General features: G+C 40.3%; 2 protein-coding genes across 2 annotated transcripts in view; one reads left to right on the top strand and one right to left on the bottom strand.

Moving 5' to 3' along the window:
• LOC138042782 (uncharacterized) overlaps positions 1-3,516 on the top strand; it is a 5,304-nt gene extending 1,788 nt beyond the window's left edge. Inside the window, exons 2-3 of the mRNA XM_068888784.1 lie at positions 1,181-1,474; positions 2,899-3,516. Of these exons, the coding sequence (XP_068744885.1) occupies positions 1,181-1,474; positions 2,899-3,236 (632 nt within the window). The 3' untranslated portion in view covers positions 3,237-3,516. The remainder of the gene's footprint in view (positions 1-1,180; positions 1,475-2,898) is intronic.
• Positions 3,517-6,505: 2,989 nt separating this feature from the next.
• On the bottom strand, positions 6,506-13,014 carry LOC138042780 (solute carrier family 25 member 44-like). Its single transcript, XM_068888783.1, has 2 exons — positions 12,186-13,014; positions 6,506-9,609 (listed from the first exon to the last, which is right to left on the bottom strand). The coding sequence occupies exons 1-2, from the start codon at positions 12,882-12,884 to the stop codon at positions 9,385-9,387; spliced, it is 924 nt and encodes a 307-aa protein (XP_068744884.1). The 5' UTR covers positions 12,885-13,014; the 3' UTR covers positions 6,506-9,384.
• Positions 13,015-20,000: the final 6,986 nt, after the last annotated feature.

The following is a 20,000-nucleotide window of genomic DNA, read 5'->3' as shown; positions in this document are numbered from 1 at the left end:
AACGCGGTGCTGCTGTCCCATTGGTTCGTTCGCTTTTTGGTCTTAATGAAATCCATTATTATTGTATTATTATTTTTATTATTGAACCACTGAACTCTGATGCACCTGGAATTGCCAAGGACTCTCGACACAAACGTGAAAATTTCTCCAAAGGTCGTACCCCTCCGAGAGGTAATAGATACAATAGACCTTATTCATAAATTGCGGTCACATTTTTAATTTTTTTTGTCCACGTGCAAATTAGCCCACCAAGCCTCATTTAAGAGCAAGAATTCTTTTCAATTCGCTGTATGGTATCGAGGCTTGGTGGGCTAATTTGCACTTCGACAAAAGAATTATAAATTGACCGCCATTTATGAATAAGCTCTATAAGCCGCAGAGGACTTGGAAAATCAATGTCCGTGTTTAATAGGTTCATTAGAATTTAATTGCACCTAATGTAATTGTAATTGGGGTAACACTGAGTGGGGATCCGTATAGGGACGTTAGGAGTAATACTGAGGTTCTGATAGATATAACAATAATAGTTTATTTCTAAACATTACAAATACTGTAACAAAAAGCACTATAAGTTTAGAAAAAGGAAACCCAGAGGTTAAGTGACTGGGAAATGCCGATCGCATTCCAGAAAGTTCCATGGAGAGATGACGTTGTTTGCATCTGCGGTCACTAAACCAATGAAAATTCGCGCTCGTTTGTTTTTGTTCGATAAGCCAATTAAATGTTTTGCATTTTTGTTTACGTTCTGTTTTCAAGTTTATTTTTAAGGCCATGTAAAAGTGGCTCTATTTATTTGTACATTATTATTATTGGTTGTACTAGCGCTGGTTTATTATTATTATTATTATTATTATTATTATTATTATTATTATTACAACAATAGTACAATGGTAACACGTAACATTTGTTCAAGATGGCGGCGCCTGGGAAATTTGAAAACAAAAATAAAGGATTTTAAGATTAACTAATTTCGAATTCTAATGCTTTCTTTGAAAGATATTCGATTAACTTGATTGTAAACCATTATTTCCTGTGGTTTAAAGTTTTGTTGGAGTAAAGGTTGTCTTTAACTTTTACAAGAACGGGGCTTACGCAAATGTAAGTTCTTCACAATGGGCAAAAGATTTCCCCTTTAGGAACAGTGTATAATTATGAATAATTTAGTTTCGTGTGCTTGCAGGGTGTTCCCTCCGATGTTACACTTGCTCCGGTGATCTCCAGCAATGTAATCGTCAGTTTTCAGATTCCATTGGTTGCTCCGAAGAACAGACTTCGTGTGCTTCACTCGTCAGAAACAGTCCAACAGGCATGAACTTCTTCTTCGGTTGTGCCACGGAGATGGACTGTCAAGTTTCCAGTGCTGTCTGCTCTAACATGATGAAGGACATGGCAGAGAATCCCGAGGACAACGCTGGGGTGTCGTGCAATGCCACTTGCTGTAGCAGTAGCTATTGTGCAAAACCGTATCCCATAGGTTTGTAAGAGATGGCCACAATTTGTGATTACTGCTTAATCGATCTAATGTTGAAAACTTTCTTGGATACCCATCAAAAGCAAGCCCTTTTTGATCTAGTTCCCAGCGCAGTTTTCCTCCCTCATGAGTCGGGCGGGCTTAAAACGACCCTGTCACCGATTGGTCATGACTGACCCAGAAAACCTGGCCATAGGCCTTTTTGCAGAAATAGCGGCCATTTTGATTTCTATTGTTTCAAATAGCTATTATGGGATATCCAGGGGACAAATACATGTTAATTTTCCTCCTGAGTATCCCATAATGTCTTTCGAAACAATAGAAATCAAAATGGCCGCCATATCTGCAAAAAGGTCTATGGGAAACGACATGATTCACGCAGTCATACTCTCAGAACAGTCGTTGTGGACTCTTAATAGGGAAAAGAGCTGGGAACGTTCCATCAATTAACTTCAAAGTTGATCATCGAATTGTTTTTTCAGGCTTTCGATTCCGGCAAATCCCTACCAATTTTCATATTCCATTTTAATTATCTGACACAACATTTTGAAATTTTTATACCGACGTTAAGGTAATAAATGACACGCTTGTATTCCCTTGTATTTCGGGCGTCTCCCAAGGGATGGTCCATTATTTTTCCCCAAAAAAAACAATTGTTTTCCCATGATAATTTGTTTTTGTTCCTTAGTTTAAATTGGCCAGGATCCCTTTTTTTGCCAAAGACCTGCGGGAGTTAGACCCGTAACATAATATTTCTAAAAAACGATGGCCTGGCCGAAAAAATAAGTGTATATTTAATATACAAGAATATGCACGAATTCAATCTCTTGGCAGCGTTCTGCGGGCCTCTTTTTTCCCATAATTAGACATCTTAGTCGAAAACAGTAGACAAACTGCGGTGATAAACATATTTTAATGCTTTTTAACTTGACCTTTAGTATGTTGTATCATATACGAAACGTCAAGTTAAAATGCATTATAATATATTTATCACCGCAGTTTGTTATTGTTTTTTTACAAGTTAAAATGGTCGAAGAACAAGGACATCTTAGTCGGTCAGAAAAGTCTTCTTGGATACTTGGCTGTGTGCTTTTTTGACCTTACCTTTGTTCACGGAGTCTGATGTTTTTAAAAGGCTTTACCTACCAATCAATCTGTGAACAAACTTGCAGAAAGATGAATGCTACCCGAAGCAACAAAATTACATTGTAACTTTAAAACAAACTCGTTTTAAAGCCGCATAGTGACTTATCCACCGAATTAGCCTCTGAGAAAGTTCTCTCGAGGGGTTGGGGCTAGTAAGCTAATCATCAGCCCCATTGCAGAAGCCCCTCCCTTCTCTCCCTTAATTACATGCTCTCCACCTTGTAGAATAAAGACGCTGAATTACTCTTCTATACTAAGCCGTTTCTTTCTGGTGTTTCTAGACTACAATCCTTTCCAGTGCTACGAATGCAGCTCGATGGACGAGTGCAAAACGCCTAAACTGAAAACATGCGCTGAAAAAGAAGACCGCTGCTTCAAATTATCGACAGAAGTTACATACAAGGAAGCCAACGTTGAAGTGAAAACCTACAGCAAGGGATGCGCTCAACAAGACTTGTGTAATTCCAAGAAAAAAAATGTGTTTTACAAAACTTGCCCAAATGACGAACAATGCCACTTGAGCTGTTGCGAGGGTGGGATGTGTAACACTGGTGTAAATGAAATTGTCAGCGCTCTCGCTATGACATTTTGCACTGCTGTTGCCATTTTTAGTCAGTAGAGAACTAAAAACTCTTGGTTTTGTTATTAATAGTTACCCATTTTGTCATAACTCCATACAACACCTTTGCAATTAAATTGTTATAGTAAATGGTAATACCACTTGATGTGTATTTATATTGTAGACAGTTCCACGTTTTTCATCTTTAAGGCGATTTTGTCGAGTAGACTGAGAGAGAAGTGTAAGAGTTACATAAGCGCGAACTATTGTTTTTACAATCTGATGTTGCGACACTTGTATTAAAGACCGAAAATAATGGTTATGCACCTCTGCATTGAAACTGGTCTGTGCAACTTTATGGTTACACGATAATGTTTAAAGGTTGTGGGGTCGTGCACAAATGAAATCAAATCAAATTAATACATATCAAATCATATTGGATTTTGAGGTCTTTGAGGGTAAAATGGAGACAAAGGAAAAGTGCAGACTGCGCATAAGAAAAACCCTAATCATCTTTGACTAATGCTGACCGGCTAAAGGGTAAACATCGTTTTAGGCCAAATTTTAACTAAGGTTAGCATTAGTGAAAGGTTTGTGCTGTTTCTCGAGTCTCCATTTTACTCTGACCGATCTACGAGCTAGAACTGAACAATTGGTTTGAAAAGGAAAGGTATACTGAAGCCAGAGATAAGACTAGGGCGAGCAAGTACTCAGTTTGCAGATCCACCTCTAGCCAATAACTCCACAGCATGTTTTCAACAGCCAGCTGGATGCCTCTCTGTTTTCCATTAGAAGTTTACGATGTTATTTTTATTTGAAACGTTTCTCCCCCTCTTCCCGTCGTTGTCCTGACAAGCTTCAAGTTGCTGCTGGTGGTGGACGAAAGAAAGAAGTCAGTGGCACCCAACGATAGCTGAATGGATAAATAGTTTAAATATAACTTTGCAACCCAAGGGTTAAATTAAGTCATGTTTAAAGAATAAAAGATTAAATAAATGTAATATATAAAAGTAAAGAAAACATCTGAAATCACTACATAGTACTGAACTAAGACCTAGCATTAAATGGATCTTGAAGTAATTGGTTACTAAAAAAGCATAATTATTAAAAAGGATAAAAATATTACGTCATGAAAACCTTAAGTGCGTTCAAAACTATAAAGCTATTTCGAAATCTGTCTGTCTTGAAAACCGGATTGAACTGGCGTGCCTTTCTGAGATTATAATGCTTAGAATTTTGTGGGGGCAGCAAATTTCTGAGCTTGCTGTCTTTGTTTTCTAAGATTTTCTTGAACAGTTTGTCCATTAGGGCTTGCCTTCGGTTTGACAGAGTGACCAGCTCGCGAGAAAGATACTCACGTAGACCGTCATGAAAAACTGGACATGCGTATTCCTTGATTCGGCGGATGTAGCTCCGATAGAACTGTACTAATTCATTAGGGCCTAGACCTGTATGCACACCTTAATTGAGAAAGACAAAACAGGCGTTTCCTTGGTTTCTTAACAACTTCCGCAATATGATGATTCCATTTTAGATCACTCGAAATAATTACACCCAGAATCTTAGCGTGTGAAACAACATCAATTTGCTTGTCATTAATGACCATAGGGTTGGGATCGGGAGTCCCGTTTGTACTAAAACAAATCCTCATTTCCTTGCACTTCGTTCCGTTCAATCGGAACTTGTCCGAGGCAGCACGCGAGGCAAAGATGTCGAAAGCGGTCTGGATGCTGCTGACCCTTAACCCTTGAGTATTGTTTCAGAGATAGTAGAATCATCGACTTACATGTACTTCCATAATTCAACACCTGGGATGTCGAGGTCATTAATCATAGCTTATGGACCAATATCCCATGATCAATAAGGTCGGATGCTTTCTTAAAATCGAATAACACTGGTCTCACTTTGCTCAGTGGCACTATACCACGCATGTGTCATACTGATAAGTGCCTCTGTAGTGCTTGACCCGGGGATAGTACCCGCAAACTGCCCTGGATCCACTTTCTCAAGCACAGCAGGTTTTACATACTGTTCGACCACGAATTCTTCAGCCACTTTTCATACTATAGGTGTTAGAGAAATTGGCCGCAAGTGTTTGTTTACATCATATACCGGCACCTGTTTTGGTAAAGGGACGAACTCGGCGTGCTTCCAGGACTGCGGCACGGGACGGCCTCCGCGAACGAAAAGTTGATGATGTCAGTAACTGCTGGGGCTAAAGGAAAGGAACTTTATTTAAGTGTCTAGTAGATTTAGCGCTGGAGCACTAATTGGGGACACTGTAAAGTGAAATTAACAATTAACGGTTTTTGAGGAGAGGGCAAACCGGAGTACCCGGAGAAAACCTCTCAGTGCAGAGTAGAGAACCAACAAACTCAACCCACATATGACGCCGAGTCGAGGAATCGAACCTGGGCCACATTGATGGGAGGCGAGTGCTCTCACCACTGCGCCATCCCTGCACCAACAAGTCCGCAGTTTCTTTTAGCAGCCAAGATGGTGTCATGTGCAGCCCTGAGGACTTAGATGGATTCAGTACAGAGAGAATCTTTAGAAGGCAGAATTTCGAAATCGAAGGAGAATTAGAGTAGTGAGCATCAGTTGTAGTAACCTAGGCCATGGCCAGAGGCGCAAAGATGCTCATGAACTCAAGGAATGCCTCATTAACTGTATCAGCAAGGGCGTTAGGACCAGAATTGAACTAAGCAAGGTACAGATTTTGTTAGCCTGCCTAACACAGTTTTTAGGAAGAGCAGAAGGAAGTTTTCAGGACGGTCGATCGAGAATAAATTATTTTGCCATCAGCAGCAAAATTTGCAACACAAAAAAAAAAACATAAATTTTGAACCGCGAATATGAAAAAATACCATCAGCGAAAAACATTTCGGGAGATTTTTGCTACGTTCAATTCTTCTGTTGTACTTTTGGCTGCACAAGTAAATCGCAAAATCGAAATTGACATCGAATTTAGCGGCCACCTGTGATCGTTTACTAACAACTCGCGAAACAAAGGATCTGTGTCAAAATTATGTATTTTTGTTTTTGTAATAGCAGCTGCTTTATTATTTATCAGCGCCACAAATTCTTGCCGACTTTGGGGCTCATTTGCTGAAACTCAAGCACACTTTCAACATACCCTTTTTTTTTCGTCATTTATGCACGCGCTGCGTGCCTATTAGCACCACGGACTTACACTCTTACAACCAGATGACATAGTGTGTAGTGCATTTACAGTGTGTGTAGTGCACGTACTGCACAAAAAAAGCATCATCTGTCCTTCAGGGCGCGTGCAAAGGGTGTAAACAGAATAAAAAGCCAGCCAAATATCCTCGCCCTAAGTAAATGAGAAATTTATTACTTCTGGACACACCCTAGTGAGATCTCAGCAAGATTTCTGCACAAGTCCCTACCTAGGAAATAGCCTAGGGCCATATTGCTTGAGCGAATTACAAGTTTCGAAAACACCTATACTGCGCATACTTTTAACACGCCAATAAAATTCAAGTGCTTTGTGACTTTGAACAGACATTTAAGCCTGGTTTTCACTAGCGACCCAATCACAAGCGCATGCAAAAGTAGCTTATGCTAAGTGGAAACGGCCTCCGCCGTTTTGTTCAAATGCTCAGATGCGGAAATCTGAAACCAGTGCTTTAAGGACGGTGCATACTATTGTTATTGTGCATACGTTCTGCGCATCTCGGGATACTCGGATTCCCTATGGGTGGTGCTTATTAATACAGGGATATTTTTGCGCGGTTCAAAACTATGCAGTAAAAGCAGAACTTGGTATCCAAAAAGAAAATTGGGGGTAACCATGCATTTTTTTTTAAAACTCAATGCTTCAATTTGGCAAAGAATGCCATACATATTGCTTTGTATTTTAAAGCTTTTTACAAATATTGTTCGTTAATTATCTTTAAAAATGCGTGGTTTCCCCAAATTTTCTTTTTGGATTTCAGTAACACTTGTTAAGATCTGCTTTTCCCGCATAAATACCTTTGAATTAGGTAGGTACCGTCCTTAAATGGCCAGACGTAGCAAATTTCCTGGTTCTTATGCTGTGCATAGTTACAGTCTGTACTAACGATGAGCCGTGCTTCGTTTTCACATAACGCAAGTGAATGCAATCATAAGCGTTTCCTCTAGCGGTCTTTTTTCTTTTACATTCGCTGGGCTGACAAGTGCGGGAAAAGAGACACCTCTGCCATGGGTCGAAACTCACTGTGTTGAGCATACGCTGCGGTTACTTAGCGACCAACAGTGGAATTACTGTAAAGGAATGCGCAGGACACAGTTGGCTCAAGTCACATTCAGCAAACATATCATGGGGCATGCAGCTTGAAGAGTGCTGTCCAAGGTTGTGGACTGCGGTTGGATCAAAGTGAGTTTTGACCCATGGTAGAGGCCTATTTTCTCGTACTCGTCAGCCCAGCGAACGCAAAAAGAAAAGCGACCTCTGCTACCAGGGAAGCATAAGCGCAACCACAAGGAAAAGGAAAGATTTTGGTCCTTGTGCTTGTGCTTGAGTCAACCCAGTTTTCATGGTGAAATATACACTTTTATGCTGGTGTCGCTACTGAGAACCAGAGTCTAACCAGGCTTACACAAGCATCAAAAATATACAAACCTCTCTTTTTCTATCCGTATAAAACTAAAGTTGAATCCCTCGAGATCAACATAACCACTGTTTCCTAGTCTAGGGAAAAACATTGCAATGGTGAAGCCACACGAGAATGCACTAGGACTAAAAAAAACCCCGAATGTTCTAACTAAATAAAAAATACTGCTGAGAGCTCCTTCCTTGATATAATGAAAAACATAAAATTCAATGCTTAAGTCTGATAATGACAAACAATGCCGCAGAGATTGAAAATAGGAATAATGTACAAACAATACAATGTACAGTTAGTAACCTTACAGCAGTGCCTTTCTAGATTATTTAAACCACAAGGCTACATTGTTATTATTTGTTTATTATTATTCGTTATTATTATTATTATTATTATTATTATTCCTGTCTATTTATCATTATTATTATTATAATCATCATCTTTAACCATGTCCGATTGCAGCTGCTACCAATCAGAGCTCTGAATTTTTGTTCCAACAGTAGTCCCAAACATTAGTTATAGAAAGAGAAGTCTGAACTCTCTTAGAACCCGAGTCTCTTACTAGTCTACCCAATATTTTGCTGTTGTTGGGTTCTCCCAGTCCTGCCATTACAGAAAGGCTCCATTCGTTACAGCTGATGAAAAGAAAACGTGGTGGAGGGAGGGAGTCACGGCTGGGGAATGAATTTGACCCATCGATTAAAGGGGACAGTTTTTGAGTGGATGCTGGGGTTGTTAACGAACCATTGAATCCTAACCCCCACCCTGTCCCATTTACAAGTAAAATCATCTGGCATTTATAAGGAGCAAGGGTGGCACAGTCGATTAGTGCGTGGCCTTGGTGCAACAGGTCCCGAGTTCGATCCCTGGATCTCACAACCTTGTTTCGACTTCTTTCCTTTCAGTGTAGCCTAAGTAGCTTTAAATACCATTAAAACGGAGCACTGATAGAAAGAGGGGAGTAAAATGAGCGCACAGTCAGCTTACTGGGAGAATGCTCTCTAAAGAGTAAAGGAACTTCTGACGTTAATGATGTACCTTTACTTTTACCTTTACCATTATACAGATTAAAATCTATTACTGGTCTCAGTCTCAGTCTCAGTCCCAGGATTCAATGGGCCCCAACAGAAGCACATGACCTTGAAGCGTGCCCAAATGAATTTATGCCCAAATATGGACATAAATAAGATGGAAGCTGCACGAGCGGGAAAATGCATGAGCTACGTGACATCCAAATAAGGAAATTTTTCAACTCAAAAAACCACAGCTCTGAACGAGAGTTAAACGCTTCAAGGTCATGAGCTTCTAGTTCAGACAAATGCTCTAGGTGTACATTGTTTTCTGACCACCTATAGTTTGTTTGTAGCAGCAAAGTTATCTCAAACACAATGTCACTTTACCTGGGTGACAAACTAAATCGATGCTTCTTTTCTTGTGGATTTCTTATTTGATTTTTTCCTTGCATATGCAGCCCCACAAGCTTTAAGCTTTAAATACCCCCATCTATAAATATATAGGAGGACAGTAATATCACTGTGCATGTACTGGTATGGTATATGTAAGTTATCTCAGAACTGGAGGAAGTAATCATTCCCACATCAAAATGAAGCCTCCAAGTAACCTTCTTCTTGAACTTGCATATCAATCTTTGATGTCTTAAGACTAAGTCGCTTTACTGTCTCGTATCCCAATACCACAACTACACTTGAGGAAACCATAGAAAGCATTCTTGCTGACAATCCTTTTGTCAGTCCCATAGGACCCTCTTCTTGCAAAAGAGTGCGGAACATGTGTATAACATATGTTGATTTTCCACCTCCAACCTTTAAAATAAGAGAATATAACTAAGTCTAGGTTAAAACAAATGGGAAGGGGAGTGTGGGAAGAGAACTGCAACATAACAGGTCATGAGGGCTGCAATACCCTACTGCCAGTATGGTTAACAAAAATGGATAATAAAAATCGTCAAAATTTGACCCTTTCAATTCACCATATTTTATTTTAAACCAGGAAATAACTTATCCTCAAAGTTATTGCCATAGAAATGCTTATGAAATCTTTTCATTTTTAGTAACCTGGCCGTATCAAAAAAGTCATTGTATTCCTTCCAGAGCTTAATCATAAACCAAACACCTGGTAGTCTCTTAAAGCTAAAATGTTTACATCTTAGAAGCCTTAAAAGGCTTTTATAGGTAATAGGTACAAAATGATGAATACATGAGAAATAACATCGGCAAACACCCCAAGTAGACAGTATGCAAGACCACTGACAACTGAACAAACAACCTTTATCAACTGCAGTTCTTGACTGTGATCAGCAAGCCCCAACCAGTAATTACCACTTCCTCAAAGCACCCCCCCCCCCCCCTCCCCAACCCCCTTTCCATGGTCCCTCCCAACGATCTCTCCCAACTTGTTGATCAAGCCAACACCATCAACTTAGCTTTCCCAGAGCCATTGGAAGAATACTGATTACCATTCCCCCATCCCCGCTTCCCCTTGCAGGAGGAATCACCTGACATCCCACATATAACGGAGGGTCAACTAGCAAAAGTACCGGCCAAGCTCAGCCCTAGAGAAGCGTCTGGACCCGACCAAATACCAAACTGGCTCCTGAAGGAATATTCTGACTTTGTGGCTTTCCCTATGACAGGAAATCCTTAACACCTCTTTTAGAGAACAACGTTTACCATCTATGTGGAAGACAGCCGATGTCACTCCCTTGCCAAGAAGAAACAAGTGCAGTTTCTAGAGAAGGACTTGCGCCCAATCTCACCCACTCCGGCTGTCTCCATAGTGGCACAGGGCTTCATTGTGGCCGATTACGTCAAGCCTGCAGTCTTGAAGGAGCTTAATCACAGCCAGTATGCAGTGATACCCAAATCCTCCACCACTATGGCACTGATCAGTATGCTTCATCATTGGTCGCTTGGAACAGACAGGAACCGGTCAGCTGTTAGGACCTTGTTATTTGACTATCGTAAGGATTTTGACCTTATTGACCATAGTATTGTCATCACTAAATTATCTCAATTAAATATATCCAACGTAGTGTTGTCAACTGGGTTTCAGATTTTCTATCGGATCGATCACAGAGAATCAAGTTAACAAAGGGTTGCTTTTCTTAGTGGGGTTCCATCCCATCCGGGGTACCACAGGGAACTAAGTTAGGCCCCTTGGCTTTTTTTTAATGATAAGCAATCGAGATATTAGTTCACCACACCTTTGGAAATTTGTAGACGACACCACTGCGTCAGAGTTTGTTCGAAAGGGTGGTACCAGCAATGCCCAGTGTATAGCTGACCAGGTCATCCACTGGTCTCATGATAACAGAGTCCACCTTAATGCCGATAAATGTAAAGAGCTGAGAATCTCCTTTGCCAAGGAACCAACTGAGTTTGATCCAGTGATTTTCGGCGGAAAGGAGCCGGAGGTGGTGGACAGTGTTAAGTTGCTAGGTGTAACAATAAGTAGTTCACTTTCATGGAACGCTCATATAGATGAGGTAATCAAAAAGGCTAACAAGCGGCGGTATTTTCTGGCACAGCTTAAATGGGCTAGGGTACCGCCTAATGACCTAGTGCTTTTCTATACTGCATGTATTAGGTCATTATTGGTTATGCTATACCTGCCTTCTCTTTTTACAAAGAGTTAATGCAATATAAATCAGTTTGTGACGTAAAAACAGGAACAGACCCACTCCCCTTTTAACTCGGTCGTAAAAAAAAGATGCTTGCATTTTCGCAACTTTCGAAGCCTCTAAAATGGCAGGATTTGTTAGAAAAAGGAAAAAATAGCCGCGATGCGTTTCGAACAGGTGCAAAGATTCATTTTAGCGAAAAAAATATTTTGGGCTTTAAATTTTCATAAATTTTAATATTTTTAAAGTATTTGTAAATATTTTTAAATTTCAGTCTTATTATCTATTGATTACTACTGTATTATTGTATGTTATTATTATAGTTCCATTGTAAAATTTATATAATTCAGCCATGAGGCTGCAAAGTGATTTCATAAATCACGTATCTGTCTGTCTGCCTGTCTGTCTGTCTATCTATCTATCAGTATTATATTACATCAACAGTGCTACAGTTCTTTCTGTAACAACTTCTTTTACTATAAATCTTTCCATTTTTAAATCCCGCTGGCCAGAAGGAAGTACCCCCCCCCCCCCCCAGGGGGGATTCTATAGCTTAATGGTATCTGAACTAGTAATAGGAAGGTTGTAGGATCAACACTTGCAAAGGAGGACTCAGATTTTTCAGAATATCTTTGAGTTACCATCAAAAAAGAAATCCCTTCATTGATATTCACTAGGGTTAACATATAACCTGCTTTTCAGTACTATAACCATGTTACATTTGATAAATTCATTACTCTGTATATCAAAGTCTCAAACCTGCAGTCTGGTTCTCATGATGTCCAGAGGGTTTGTTACGGTTGATGTGGTGAAACCTGCTAAAGCACCAGCAGTAGCCAAAACAAGCAAATGAGGTGTGCCTGATATCACGATACTACCCACAAGTCCTGTGTAGGCACCATAGGTGAACCACCAAATGGCACTAGTTGGGGCATAAGTCATGAGCGAGATCAAATACCCTCTATAAAGGCCAAGCGGACCATCCGATTTTACAATCTCTCTTGCAATCGCTGAGGCTCCCTTTAGCTTATTGGAGCTACCACCTTGCCCCTGAACCATAAGTTTTTGTGAAATAACATCTACTGGAACAGTGATGGTTTGACCTACTATCGATGCAATTCCACCAGCCACGAATCCTCTCACCGCTAAATTGTAATTTTTCGTTCTCATTTTAACTAACTCCAGTGTTGTGATGTAACATTGTCCGGAAAGAAGGCCAAAACAGTTGACCAGAAATCCTTTGTAAAGCCCACGGATTCCTTCAAAACGCACCACTTTTACAAAAGCGTCAAAAGATCCTTTGTACAAAGCGTTCTTTCGTTGCACTTGAAGGCGAGTTTTCACGAGGTTAGCTGGATACAAAAGCGCCCGGATTCCGAGGAACAGTGTCGGGCCAAAGAAATAAAATTTTCTTTTGTCCATCTCCTCCCATTCAATATTTCGAACTTCTTCTGGCATTTTTAAGTGATCCTTTTGTATTTATACTGTTTCAGATCCCAAAAAAACTATGAAACGGGTACGAATAGAAAATCTGAAAAATGCATACCGGTAATCATTTCTTTAAAGAAGCCATTTTGGATTTTCTGATGCACCACTTCATTTATGACACTTTCATGTAACACTCATTTGTGCACAGGTTCCCCAACCTCCTGATAAAGGGCTCGCATTTTTTGCGTACTTTATAGTCTGTTTCCAGTGCTCGAAATTAAAAAAATCCAGGCTGTCCCTATTTGAAAAACCAGGCAACCAAACTCGTGAATTGGGTGCCCTAATAAATCCTTGGTTGCCCATTAGGAACCCTTACTATTGAAAGCACTAGTACTAATAACTACACAAAAACACCCATTTTACCTTCTTAGTTTATTTATGTTAACTTTTCCTTTCTATTTACTCTCTTTTCTGTGGTGGCGACTGAACTCCAAACAAAAACGCCACGTTTTAACTCTTTTAAGAAATGACTTGTATTCTGTACTGTTTTGAAGACATAAATAACTAAAACTAAAATATAGACCGTAATGAATGTGAGAACAAAACTTACACTCGGTGATGCACCCAGCTGTGTGTGCCTGTGGTTTTCGCGGAAGTCTGGGTTTAAGTTTGGCATTTCAAAATGGCACCATCGACCCATCCCCAGGTGTCTAGAAAGGAACCTTAGACAGCAATCACCAGAACCAAGGTTGCTGACCAGCGGTTGTCGTTAAAACAACGGTTTGATGGGAGAGCTCAGTCTCGCTGGCTCAGAAAACCTGGTTGTGGTCATTGTTATTTAAGGTTTTTCGTCTAGAAAACGCAGACCTAGAAAATAACGCTTCCTACGCAATCACTATTACATACTAAATTCTCCTTAATTCACTTCATTTACGAATAATATAATGACTTTTGCATCTGTGATTTATGCGGATGAGCCTCAAAACCTGTGTTGAAAACATGTTGAAAACATTTTGGTTTATTTTTAGTCTGATATAATAATTTCTTTTAGCAATCATGGCGCGCGCGGAATTCTAGCTTTGACAAAACGCGAGGGCACCGTTGCTTTTATTATCTTGGGTACAGGGTGATAACATCATGATAATCATAGGAATAATGTAGCTAGATAAAAGTCCATTTACTCAGTGGCACTGTAAAACACGAAAATTTCTTTTACTCGTTAGTGGCACTAAATAACGATTTCCAGAAAAGCAGGATCTTCAGAGATGAAAGTGATGCGAAGTCCCTCCTGTCAACATTGGACAATTAGATAAATCCCTTTGAAATCGAACAGCAAGATCTTGTTTGCATATCTATTGGAAAGGTGGTCAACGAACAGATTGAAAAGGGTTGTCCAATACTCACAAATGGACTCCATTGGTGTTAGTGGTGATTCCAATAGTTCTATTGGTGAAAGAAAACGTGTTTTGAGTGGTTGGCTTACAGAAAGAGGGATAGTCATAATTATTAGCGCGTTTCTACTTGGTGTAAAAGCGAAGGTGTTTTGCACCAATAGAGTCACTGGAATGACATCATTTTATATTGGTACCAATCCTGCCATTGGTACCAATGGACCATTGGTTTGACAAAAAAGCCGTATCCGTTTGTGAATATTGGACATGAGTGACGGGAACTACCAACAAAATGATAGTGAGAGCTGACAAGAAATTGTTCGCAAAGATGATCGTTATAGCTGAAACGAGAAAGCTCAGTATGTCTTCAGTGCTCTCTCATCCTCTAAGACCTCTCCCCTGGGCATTGGCCTCTGCTGAAGGCTCTCTAAGAAAGACAAGTAAGTCTGCACTTGAGAAAGAGCTTCAGAAAGATGTACCAGCAGTTGAATCCATCCCACAACCATCAGCATACATCATTGATAGAATGGCCATGATCCAGAGGCTCAAAGGATACCATAAGACATTTGCTGAAATATCAGATGCATTGTCGATGATTTTGCGAGAAGGAGCAGCAAGTAAGCGTATTGACGTCGTCTTTGATATGTGCAGGGACACGTAGATAAAAAACATAGAGAGAGAAAAGAGAGGGGGCTATACGGGAAACGAATACAGAAATATACAGCCAGGACATAAAATTCAACAATAGAGAAAGTTCTTATCAAACCCTCCAAATAAGAAGCAACTGGTCGAAGTGGTTACCAGTGAATGGCTGAAAGATAGATCCAGGCAAAGATTAATGGGGAAAACTTTGTTCGGCAAGGCTGAGAAGTGTCAGTTTCGAAATTGCTTCAGAGCACATCCGACCAAGAGACGACGTCACATCGAGTCAAGAAGACACATTCCACGCTGCAAACAATGGCAACGGGACTGTTGGGGTATCATCAGAAGATACCGATGTTTTTGTACTTTGTCTCGCCTTTAGATCTTTGTTCCGTCTTCTACGTATTTCAAATGTGGCACAGACAGTCGTGCGAGATACATCAGCATATCCTGTGTAGTCGAACGTCATGGTTCTACCACCTGTAGATGTCTCCCCAGACTGCATGCGTTCACCAGTTGCGATACCGTCAGTGCCTTTTCTGGAAAAGGAAAACAGACCGCTTTAAAGCTGGCAAAGGCCAATCCTGTCTTCAAAGAGTCATTTCAACAGCTCGGTATGAAATGGCATTTATCAGATGAGCTTTGAATCTCGAAGAATTCACATGCGCGATGTGCTCCCTGGTCCCTGGAACGAAGAATGTTAATATATTGCGTTATCGCCTCTTTTGTGCTACGGGAAAGGAGAGTTAGAGTCACGCCAGCTTCCACCGTGTCAAGACACTCTACGAAAGCACTGTGATCGTGCAAATTATCGATCGGCAGTGTAGCGCAGAAGTCTCCAAGGCTCTCCACTAATATACAAAAATTTGGTTTTATCAACGGAGTTGATAATGTAAATTGGCCACCGTACAAAAATTCTAAAGGCTGACGTTTCGACGCTCGAAACGTCAGCTTTTAGAATTTCTGTACGGTGGCTTATTTACATTATCAACTCCGTTGATGAAACCAAATTTTTGTATACTACTTCCCCACCAACGCAGCACCACAGTTTCTTTAGAAACTACCCCCTTCTCTCCACGAACACCCTGACCCGTTGGAAATAGATGGTGCATGGAAGACGAGAAACTGGCCATCGATTAAATGAGTGGGGAACCATCGCCCAAGGCTATGCTTGAGCTCCTGTAATGCGATTGTACAAGTGTGTAAGTTTCTAAGCTGCACCTGTCTCGCCAACGGACTGCGATTCACTGACATGTGCCAGTTAAAGGATTGTACAAACCAACCCGAGCAACAGCCAGACAATTTACCTATGGATGACTCTGATGATGATTGTGAAGATGATTGAATCTTATTGCTGCATTGGTTTTAAAAATATCAGATGAAAGCGTGAACTTGTTTAGGTATTTTAAGCAATTATAATGTGCAAAGTTGCTTAGCAGTGCTTGAGAAGCCGCTCCTTTTATTTGTTGATGAATGTAACGAAGCTAAAATATCGGTTCTCAGGGCTGGTATATAAAGCAACTAGTTGAGCATATCTGTCGTTAATTCCACTAGAGAAGTGAAACGGAGGCAAAACAAATTTATGGGAAAGCATCTTTTCATTACGGCGAAGAACTGTCTGTGTAGTGATGGAAATACATTAATTTTGTTCCCTTTTTCTCTATACATGGAAGTTGCCATGACAACAATATCATATTAGTCTAGATAAAAGCAGTGAAGAAATTAATTTTAAGAAAAACGCGACACTCTTGAGTTTTACAACAGACATGTTTCGGCAGTTGCCTCTGCCATCTTCAGTATGAAATGAAAAATAAATTACAGTGAATATAAATACTAGCGAAATGACAATAATAATAATGACAATAATTAAGACTATTGCAATAGTAATTCAAAATTAAACAGAAAGTTTTAAATTAACATGTTTGACCTGTGCGTTAAGTGTCGGTTTGTCCCAAAATATGTGCAGCGCCTCTTTGATTTTAAGAGCAAACCGCGAAGATGCCTGATCGATGATGGCAAAATTGTCACGGGAGCATGCAGAGCGACATTCTAAGGAGCTCTCTAGAGGCTTGAAAATGTGTGAGGCCCTGTCCCTTTCCAAGTGTTCCCTTACACGTGTGTTGAAAGGTCGGGTGCACACGAAAATTTATAAACCACACATGGGAATCAGGGTGGCTTAGTGGCTTAGTGGTTATCTATCGGGCCTCCCACCACTGCGAGCCAGGGTTCAATTCTGGCCTCGGCTAGCATGTGGCTGAGTTTCAGTTGATCTCAACCTGAATCGAGGGTTTTTCTCCGGGTATTCCGGTTTTTCTCCCTCATCAAAATCGACTCACAGCTAATTAACATCTAGCTGTGGAGCTGTGCTCCGACATCAAACATGGACTGTATAACGGCAGCCAGACGCGCCTTTGTATGCTTTCAGTCCGATGTCGTGAGCCGCGCCCTTCGCAATTCAGACCTCGACTGCAAGTAAGGGTGATTAGCAAGATAGGGATAGGGTCTTTCACACTAAAGAGGCTACCTACTTTGAAGGAGGAAAACGCTAACACAACGTTTGTATTATTACAATAGAAATATGAAAGTCCACGAATGCGCTTTTGGGCGATGCTAGAAAAATAACCTATGTAGGGTAATTTGAAATAAAAGGTATTGGGCGCTTGTTCACCAGTTGATCTTACAGAGTTGCCTGCTTACCCAAAAGCGCATTCGTCGTATTTCACTGTAATTTATTGTTCATTTCACACTGAAGATGGCAGAGGCAACTGCCGAAACATGTCTGTTGTAAAGCTCAGGAGTGTCGTGTTTTTCGTAAAATTAATAGCATATTAGTAAGTAATACACTAATAGGCGTTTTTCGATATATTAAAATTCAGTTTGATAGTGAGGCGGTGAGGACAGAGACAAAGGAAAGTGGAGGATATGTAAATATTTCTCACATTCATTCCAACGTGTTTCTATTGTTTTTGTCCTCACTGCCTCACTATTTCAACTGTGTACCAGTTTAATGGTAGTGAAAGTCAAAATATGCTCTGAAACAACACACAGGTGCCTTACTTAATGAATCTTGAATATCTTGCTTGTTCCTTGAGACAATGATTGCATCATTTTATCACGTGATTTTAATGTTAAAGCTGCGCATAACAACATTGCTATCATATATCAAATCTAAGGTTTAAGAAAATGTAGGATAGCAGTTGTCCCTTTAAGAGAAATAGTCAAAACAATTTTACACAGACAGGACCCAGCATACATCGAAAAATATGGTGGTATCTTTTTGTACCCCAACCCTCCCACCTCCTCTCTATCAAGAGTAAGCACTGACGAAAGGATTCAAACCTCGCTATGCTGACTTCCTATCGATGCAGGCTTCATGCAGTTAGATTATTAATGCCTCATTTCCAGTATTCAGGTCAATAATTTTTGTTCATGGGGTTCATCAGGTAGATGTTGTTTTGTACACCACCCCTCCCCTTAGAAACAAGGTGGGTCCTCTTCGAGTACACTTGTCTTGACCACTTCCTAAGTGGTAAGAAATTCCAAATTTTCGGGTCTTGCCCATAGACTATAATGGACCCAAAAACCGTACCAGAGAGAAAGACACACAAGACTGAAGCAATGTAAGCTATTTTTTGTTTCAAATCGTAAATATTCTTTTGAATTTTTAGAAAAATCTTTTCCCCATACAATTTTTTATATTTCTACCCTTGTATAATATAGTACAGTGAAGTTGAGGGTTTAAACCTTTGCAAAAACCGTGGACGATCAGCCTTGCACAGCGTTGGATCAGAGAAGATCGTGCTCAGTCAAAATTGATTTTAAAATATTTATGAAAGTCAAGTAGACTATTGCGCGACTGATAAACAACGCGAGAATGTATTTTTTAACGATATTTCGGCTGGCCAATACAGGCCCAGTTGTTCAAAGTGTGGATAGCGTTATCCACTGGATAAATCACTATCGACTGGATAACTCAATTGGTTTTGCTAATGTTTATCCGCTGGATAGCGATTTATCCGGTGGATAGCGTTATCCACCTTTTGAACAACCTAGGCCAGATACACATACATCGAACTTGGGCTACCTGTGAGGCTTTTTATTTTACCAAAAACTTATCTCCCCGTAAACTTTTGGTCGTCTGTAAGTCTCTGTTACGAACCTAGGAAGGCCCATCAGGTCGGCGCTTATAGAATGCCGTTTGTATCAAAAATACTTCTTGTCAGACACTCCTTTTTTTTTTTATAAGAATGTTGTTTTTCCGGATATAAGTCTTTTTGTATGGCATCTGCTGGTTCACTACATCGAAGAACAGCTGGTACCATTGTTCACAAATATCATCAATGTCATATGCAGTATGCCAGGGAATTTTACCAAGATCAGCTAGGAAATGATCATTGTCAAAGCCCTTCATACTACGATATTCAAATAGGTTGAGGTCTAGTGGTCTTCTGCTTCCATATAGCATAGATCAGATCATGATCATCGATCGAGGCCCAGCTTCAATGGTTCCAGGTTGCTGGCAATAGGGACCTTAAGCAAGGACAACAACTATGGCTACGAGAACATTGTCTACAAATATTATTCCCCGTTACTGTATGAGTACAAATTCCACAAATACAATTGATGAGAACGGTGTGGATACTTGGAGAGAAAATTGAAAATTCATCGTAATATGCTCTTGCCCTGAAATTTGATCATTTCACGTCGTTGTCCAGACGAGAACGGCAAAGAAATGTATGAAAATGTAAACCGCACGTGCAGGACGTGCAGAACTATTGTTTTTGCTATTTAAACCTATTGTTTTGCGGCGTTCTCGTAGCCGTCGTCGTCGTCGTAATCCCTAAAAAGGACAGTGACGCAGTGTTGTTGAAATGACGACTTCGCATAAGGCTGCCGACGGTGATTGCCTCATTTTGCTCTAATAATCGAGCCAGTGACTCATTTATGTCCTTTGATTACCTCTTTGCCTTTCCGCTCTGTTTTGATCTCTAAGACCATCAGCAAGACTTGATAGTCTCTCAATGATGTCTCTGTGAGAGGCCATCTTGCTAAACCTGGAAACTCAAATTCATCGCCTCGTTCTTGCCCTTTGGCGCCATATATAAAATATAAT

The sequence above is a fragment of the Montipora capricornis genome, chromosome 3 (genome assembly GCF_036669925.1).
Source record: "Montipora capricornis isolate CH-2021 chromosome 3, ASM3666992v2, whole genome shotgun sequence".
Classification (NCBI taxonomy): domain Eukaryota; kingdom Metazoa; phylum Cnidaria; class Anthozoa; order Scleractinia; family Acroporidae; genus Montipora; species Montipora capricornis.
This window is presented reverse-complemented; position numbering and strand designations above follow the sequence as displayed.

Excerpts from the sequence above, each read along its gene's own strand:
- LOC138042780 (XM_068888783.1), bottom strand. The coding sequence starts at position 12,884 with ATGCCAGAAGAAGTTCGAAATATTGAATGGGAGGAGATGGACAAAAGA. Across the intron at positions 9,610-12,185 it reads TCATGAGAACCAGACTGCAG|GTTGGAGGTGGAAAATCAAC; the intron begins GTTTGAGACTTT and ends CTTATTTTAAAG.